General features: G+C 47.1%; 1 protein-coding gene across 3 annotated transcripts; it reads right to left on the reverse strand.

The window, feature by feature from the left end:
- Positions 1–234: 234 nt before the first annotated feature.
- Positions 235–7,315, reverse strand: Klf4 (KLF transcription factor 4). 3 transcript variants are annotated; one of them, XM_046452014.2, is made up of 5 exons: positions 6,838–7,309; positions 6,612–6,732; positions 4,983–5,973; positions 4,719–4,883; positions 243–3,840 (listed from the first exon to the last, which is right to left on the reverse strand). In XM_046452014.2, the coding sequence occupies exons 1-5, from the start codon at positions 6,840–6,842 to the stop codon at positions 3,665–3,667; spliced, it is 1,458 nt and encodes a 485-aa protein (XP_046307970.1). In that variant the 5' UTR covers positions 6,843–7,309; the 3' UTR covers positions 243–3,664. The 3 variants fall into 3 exon arrangements, with proteins under 3 accessions (XP_058437599.1, XP_046307969.1, XP_046307970.1); XM_058581616.1 differs by lacking the exon at positions 4,719–4,883 and having other exon boundaries at positions 235–3,840; positions 6,838–7,314; XM_046452013.2 differs by having other exon boundaries at positions 237–3,840; positions 4,719–5,973; positions 6,838–7,315.
- Between the last annotated feature and the right edge of the window lie 278 nt (positions 7,316–7,593).

Genomic DNA, 7,593 nt, shown 5'->3' on the forward strand with positions numbered 1-7,593 from the left:
TAGTGAGACACTGTCTCAAAAATTTAAAAGAAAAAAAAAATTAGTTTTGAGCTTTAGGTGGACACAATATCTTTATTTTATATTTATTTGGTGCTGAGGATTGAACCCAGTGCGCCTCATGCATGCTTGTTAGGCAAGCACTCTACCACTTAACTCCAACCCCAGCTCTCAAAAATTTTAAGGGCTGGCCATGTGGCTCAGTGGTTCAACTCCCCTGGGTTCAATCCCCGGTACAAAAAAAAAGTAAAAGAAATTGAGAAATTGTATGTAAAAATTGTTAATCTCCATTTCTAAAATTAGGAATAATTTTTGAAAAGAATTATTCCCCGACCATACTCGTGATGGTGAAAGTCCAGTTTTAGTTTTACAAATCGAAACACGGTTGGAAGAGTCAGGTATGTATGCTTGTCAAAAGAATATTTTGCTAGAAACCACTATTGTTAATCCTTTGTGGTTGTAGGCACACAAGCCATATAAAATTAAATGTCATAAGGAAAAAATTATAATAAGCAGGCATCTCAATTATTAGGTGCTCTTTTATTATACAGTGTAAATGGCTCTATAACACCGTAATGACAGAACACCTAGGAGTGCAGAACTGATACGTGTAAGACCAAATAGTTGAAGTATTTGTGTGTGTTAAATAGCATTTTGTTCTGTTACATTTTGGGGAAATCTTCCTCATTCATTTTTGATATTGAAGCTCTCTTTCTCAGGTTACAAAAAGTTAATGTGTAGCAATGTTTCCCTATGACATCAGAAAATTTTGAATCAATTTAAAATGTTTTGACAGTTTATCATGATGTTTCTTCTATGGGGTAACAGGCACTTAGCGGAAAAGATGGCAACAATCACTCAATAAACATATTCATACATCAACACTTTGCCAGAAATTTCTGTATAAGTGGATTATTTTAAGAGCAACAAACACAATTTAATACCAAGGAAAATGTGTCTATAACTTTACTCTTTTGAAAAAAAGTCTAAATATTTTTAATTTTTAAAAAATTCTCCTTACATATTGCACTTGATTTAGAATATTTAGAAATTGCAGAAAAGGAAAATTTAATATTTTGGCATTTCCTTCCAGGTTTTTCTCTTAATTACCAATTAATTGTTAATTTTCAATTTTTTTTCTATCCCCCCCACACACACAAAGAAAGGCACACATTTGAAATTTTAATAGTCTTCTAACCTGCTTTTTTTCCACTTAACATACCATGAGCATTTTCTATGTCATTAAGTATGCTTTGAATATGTTCTTGGCTACATAAAATTCCATCCTATTGATGCACCTGTTTTCTTTTAAGCAAAGACACATGCCATGCTTTCCAGTTGGGCTGGACTCCTAAAAGCCAAAGACAATACCTTGTGTTGATCCACCACGAGCCTCTCGTGAATTTCTTTTCATTCCATTTATAAGTGAACAATGGAGCCAACACAACTCTGGACACTAGATATAATGGACAGTTAATAAGCACTCTAAGGAAAATGACAGTCAGCTCTGTCCCCCTGATGATCTTGTTAGTCACTCATATCACCATTATGGTGTCAACAAGTGTCACAAATGCTTTTCCATTTTGTGACAGCCACAAATGAATTTACTTGACTCTCTTGGGCACCCATTTCAAGACACTTGAGATTATAATAGTGCAGTTTTGAAACTTAAAAAACTACAGAAATATTGGGGGGAGGGCCAGGGAAGAATAGTTACTTTGGATTAGGCATTGGGGAATGGAGGGGAGAGGGGTATGAAGGATAGTAGAATGAATTGGACATTATGACCCCATGTGCAGATATGACTAGATGACTGGTGTAACTCTACAACATGTACACCCAGAAGAATGGGAAGTTATACTCCATTTATGTATGATGATGTGTCATAGTGCATTCTATTGTCATGCATAACTAAGTAGAAAAAAAACAGAAATAAAATGCTATGAACTTGCAAAAACACCATTTAAAAGTTTAAAATTTATAATTAGTTTTGTTAATTCAAATAATTTTGAAGGTGCTGGGGAATCAAACAAGAATCTTACTCAGGCAGAGTCTACTACTGAGCCACATTCTCAGCACCATGAATGAGTTAATTTTTAATTTTCTAGTCAATTTCTGTCTTCAGAGGAGTTGAGGAAGTTTTAAAATAAACTGCTAGAAGCTGTTCCAGACCTCTTTGGGGATCACACACACACACACACACACCCTGTCACAAACAGAATGAATAGATCCTTTAATCCTCAGGAGGGCACTGTGGAACTGTTCTTATGGTTGTCTGCCTGGGGAAGATTCCTTTGTTACTCAAAATTCGTGGGGAGCACAAGAGCGGGCCTCCAGAGAGAAAAAACTTGTATATTTTCACTTACTTTTAATTAAAGACAAACCATGAAGATTTTTTTAAATGTGAAACTGAAATGTGTATGTTTATTAATATTCATATTAAAACTGAACAGAATAATTGAGCTGTTTCTACCTGGGAAATCACATTCAAATAAGAAAACTGCTCTTATGTAGTTTTATGTACATTTGTAGAGCAACCCAGACCAGATGTTTTCTAAATTTGATAATTTTCAGTACTCAGCTCTGGTAGTACTGATTGTAAAACAGTAGCTTAAAAAAACAAGTCTTTTACAACCTCTGTTCAGAACAAGTTGGCTTTTTAACATGCTTCTGAGATGCCCTCTACCCCAGTGTATAAACTGAAATCTGTTAACATGATCCTCCAGAACAAAACAATGAAATCATTGTTCAGATAAAATATTATAGGTTTATTTAAAACTTAATTCTCACCTTGAGTATGCAAAATACAAACTCCACAAAATGTTCATTTTTTTTACTTTGTAGTTTACAAATATACAAAATAGAAGTTTGCTTAAATTTATATTACATATTTATTAAGGCAAGGAACTATATAGAAAAAAACACATTTGTTCTGCTTAAGGCATACTTGGGAATAAACCATTGTACAAATTATTGCACATCTGAAACCACAGTGCATAACAGACTGTCTGCATAAAAAATGTAAAAGAAGTAAACCAGGCGTATTTACCTGACTTAGGTCATACATGTAGATCGGAAGACAAAAATAGATTTTCCTTGTCAAAGTATGCAGCAGTTTGAGAACTTTGGCTTCCTCATTTGGTACCTTTAGAACCAAGACTCACCAAGCACCATCGCGTAGGCTATTAAAAAACACATTTTTCTGTACCTGAATTTCTTCCTCTTCTTCTAACATCATAATAATGGCTTTTAGAAGGCAAAGAGAATACAAGGTGATCTTTATGCTTAATATTGCATGGAAACACAATTCAAGGGAATTCTGGTCTTCCCTCCCCCCACCCCCAACTCTCGGATCTAATTTATACCCTGATATCCAAACTTCCAGTCACCCCTTGGCATTCTGTAAGTCCAGGCATGTTCAAGTTGGATTGAGAATTGGAATGATAGAAGATCCAGTCACAGACCCCGTCAGTTCTTTGATTTGTCTTTTTCATTCCTCCTTTCTACTGATCATCCGTTCCTTCACAAGCTGACTCCTGGGGAACTTGACCAAGATTGTAGTGCTTGTCAGCTGGGCTCCTCCCCCCGTGGGAAGACAGGTGTGAAAGGTTAAAAAAAAATACTGAATTCTCTTCTGGCAGTGTGGGTCATATCCACTATTTGGGATTTAAAAGTGCCTCTTCATGTGTAAGGCCAGGTGGTCCGACCTGGAAAAGGCCCGGTCGCACTTCTGGCACTGGAACGGGCGGTGCCCGGTGTGTTTGCGGTAGTGCCTGGTCAGTTCATCAGAGCGGGCAAATTTCCACCCGCAGCCATCCCAGTCACAGTGGTAAGGTTTCTCACCTGTAAAGGGAAATGGGGGGGAAAAAGCTGAAGCCATAGCCAGAATAAAGAAGAGACCTCTATTATAACTGGAGGCCAGATACTAATATCAACTCCCCAGATGCCCCCTTGTGAAAGAATCTAGAAATCTCTTTATACTACCCTAAAGGGCCACATTAAATTTCAGATCATTAATAGTAAATAAGAATTTGCTCTGTTTTTTAGGGAAACAGTACTTAAGCAGTGAAAACACACAAACCGCCCACATCCACATTGTTATCAGGCTGTTTTAAATCCAAGACACCACAGTGGTGTCAATGAACTTGGAAATATTGATGCTGTCTCTGCCCAAAGGAAACAAAAGTATCCTATCCCACTTTTCCCCCCATTGTACTGCCATTTCTGGTTTTTTGAACGAACAATATTATCTAAATGATTTTAGGAACTCCAAGAACCTTAATAGTTAATTATTGGAATTTGAATAAAATCTAATTATTAAAACTAGAACCGGAAGGTGAGCCTGAAAAGAGAATAATTCAGAAAATTAAAATTTGATTTAAGAAAAAAGCCATCAATTTTTTGCAGGGCAAAGTATAATTTCCTGATTACTAGATCAACGCTTTGCCCAACTAAGGAGAGGCCCACATACCGCTGGGAATCTCCCTGCCTTTTAAAGACCTAACAAAACTGCATATTCAAGCAGATATCATCCATCAAGCAAAAGGCTCCTGGGGGGGAAAAAAAAAAACAGGTGCCGGTTTGCTGTCCTCTCCTGTGATCCAGGAGATGAAGGAGATTATACATATATATACCACAAGCACCCAAAGGAGTGCGTTCACAGCTATCCTATAAGCCCCGGAACACTAATCTGCCTGCTTTCTCAGCTTCTGTCACACTACCTGTGTGGGTTCGCAGGTGTGCCTTGAGATGAGAACTCTTTGTATAGGTTTTGCCGCAGCCGGCATAATCGCAAGTGTGAGTGGCGGTCCTTTTCCGGGGCCAAGACCTTCTTCCCCTCTTTGGCTTGGGTTCCTCTGGCAGGCAGGAACCAGGTGGCATGAGCTCTAGGGGTGAAGAAGGTGGGGTCAACATCATGTCGTGGGCCCCAGAGAGACAGCACACGCAGGGCTCCCCAGCCCCAGCTAAGAATCCCCTGGACTGACCTTGGTAGTGGAGCGGTGGGACCTGTGGCTGCATCTGGTCGGACAGGAAGGGTGGATAGTTCGGTCCCGGATGGGGATGGAATCCTGGGGGAAGTGTCAAGGCAGAGTGACAGTCCCGGTTGCTCAGCAGTTCCTCGGGACTCAGGGTCGGGGTAGTCCTGCTGGGGAGCTGCCGCCCCAGGGAGAAGTCATGCGCGCTAGGCCGGTGCCCATTGCTGAGCGGGGGTCCAGCGCCCAAGTGGGCCTCTAGGGGTCGACCGACTGTGCACGAGGAAACCGCCTCCTGCTTGATCTTGGGGCACATGCGAGGCGGCCCGCTGCTGTAGGGCGCTACCACCACCGGGTGGCTGCCATCAGGGCTGCCTTTGCTAACACTGATGACCGACGGGCTGCCGTACTCGCTGCCAGGGGCACTCAGCGATGCCTTCAGCACAAACTTGCCCATCAGCCCGCCACCTGGCGGCTGCGGTTGCTGCGGCGGAATGTATACTGGGTCCAATTCGGGTCGCAGGAGCTCCGCCACAAAGCCGCCCGAAGGGCTCACATCGTTGATGTCCGCCAGGTTGAAGGGAGCCGTGGGAGGCGGCGCTGACTCCCGGCCATAGAGGAGGCCGCCGCTGGTGCCGCCTGGCGTCACACCCGGGTCACCCCCGGCCCGGATCGGATAACTGAAGCTGCAGGTGGAGGGCGCGCTGGCAGGGCCGCTACTCGATGGGGATGAAGAGGATGAGACTGACGCCGACGAGGACACGGTGGCGGCCACCGACTCCTGGTGGGACAATGAGTTGGAGAGAATAAAGTCTAGGTCCAGGAGATCGTTGAACTCCTCCGTCTCCCTTCGGGGTAGAAGGGCCGGGTTGCTACCACCGCACGCAGCGCTGGCTCCGCCACTCTCCAGGTCTGGGGCCACGGTCGCCGCCGCCAGGTCGTAGGGGCGACCGGGAAGCACCGGGGGAAGTCGCTTCATGTGGGAGAGCTCCTCCCGCCAGCGCTGTGGGAACAGGGTTGGAGAGAGACAGTTAATGGTGGTCCCCTATAACCACCCGTCGCAGTGACTTCTTGGCGAGCCAAGCGCACTTGCACCTCCCAGACTTGGGGAATGGGCAGGGCAGAAAGCTCCGGGGGACTCCAGATGCCAACGCTGCACTCTCTGCCAACACCCGGGTTCGAGGGAAGCTGATGCGTCTGCATGTCGTGTCTTCTTGACTGCCTGAACTAGCGCCCCGGACCGCCAGCCCCGGGCCCTCCCCCTTCCAGATCCCCGAGACTCTCCTGCCACCCCCGGAATTGGGACTTCGCGGCTCTCCCGGTGCGCCATTGCCACCGGGCCGCCTACGAGCTAAGCTCATTCGGGCCGAGCCGATGTCTTGGGACTTGGCTACCTCCCACCGGGTGGCCCAGCCGCGCGGACCCTACCGCCTGCGCGCCCCTGGCGGCACCGCAGTGCGGGACCACACGCACGTACCCGACCCAAGGGCGTGGAAGCCATCCCGGGAAGGCTGTGGAGTCCGCGAGGCGGCCACTCCTTCCCCTTGTCCGGGGTCTCTAAGTGACCGCCGGGTTCCGCTCCACTACGTACCACCCACAGAAATCCACTAGGTGCTCCCTGTAGCCTTGCGTGACACTTACGTTATTCGGGGCACCTGCTGGACGCAGTGTCTTCTCCCTTCCCGCCGGGCCGGACGCGAACGTGGAGAAGGACGGGAGCAGCGCGTCGCTGACAGCCATGTCAGACTCGCCAGGTGGCTGCCTGCGGGGCGCACAGGGAGGCAGGAGTCAAGGGCCACTCTCCACCGCTGCTCCAGTGGCGTCCCACTGATTCCCCTTCCCACCCAATGCCTCGCATCTTACCTACCTCATTAATGTGGGGCCCAGAAGGTCCTCGGGTGCCCGAAGCAGCTGGGGTATCCGAACCCCAAAGTCAAGAGGGGGGGTAAAAAAAAAAAAACACCTTAGAAACGGAGCCAAAAACCAAAAAGAAAAAAAAAAAAAAGAAAGAAAAAAGAAACAACCCAATTGCCCGAGATTCTTCTTCTTTGGATTAAATATATATTCAAGACGTCTTTTTTAAAAAAAGTTCCTTTGTATACAAAAGTTTTAGAAAAGTCGTAAACTCTTATAAAAATAGACAATCAGCAAGGCGAGTAAGTAGGTCCGGTGGCCAGGCTGAGTTCTCTTCGACTCAGCAGCGTCCCCCACCGCTGTCGCGGTCGCTGCGGCTGTCGTCGTGGGCGCAGGGGCTGTGGCCGGGGCGGTGGGCGGGCGGCGCCGCCAGGTGAGAATGGCCGCGGTGGCGCGGAGCTGCGAGCTGGGCGGCGGCGCAGGGCGCGGAGTCCTGGGGGTTGCGCCGAGCGCGCGCGGCCATGGGCGCGGGCCACCGGCGGGTGGGTGGGTGGGGGTCCAGGGGGGCGGGGAGGGGCACTCGGCGGCTCCCGGTGCCGCCGCCGCCCGCCACCGCCTCTGTTCCCCGCGCGCCCGCAGCCGCGCTCGTTCTCTCGGGCCGGGGAACTGCCGGCGGCCGCCGCGCGCTTCTTACTTATAACTTCTCGGGAAGCTCCTTCCCCGCCTCCTACCCGCTGCGCGGCAGGGTCCGCCGTCAGACCCCGCCCCC

This window comes from Marmota monax, unplaced genomic scaffold (assembly GCF_021218885.2).
Source record: "Marmota monax isolate L192 unplaced genomic scaffold, Marmota_monax_Labrador192_F-V1.1 WCK01_AAM20220418_F8-fsc00020, whole genome shotgun sequence".
In the NCBI taxonomy this organism is placed as follows: Eukaryota; Metazoa; Chordata; class Mammalia; order Rodentia; family Sciuridae; genus Marmota; species Marmota monax.

What these genes read in the sequence shown, in the direction of transcription:
- Klf4 (XM_046452013.2), bottom strand. An exon ending in CAGCAGGTGCCCCGAATAAC is followed by an intron (nt 5,974 to 6,611) that starts GTAAGTGTCACG and finishes CTGTTCCCACAG; the next exon opens with CGCTGGCGGGAGGAGCTCTC. An exon ending in ACACCTGCGAACCCACACAG is followed by an intron (nt 3,841 to 4,718) that starts GTAGTGTGACAG and finishes TTCCCTTTACAG; the next exon opens with GTGAGAAACCTTACCACTGT.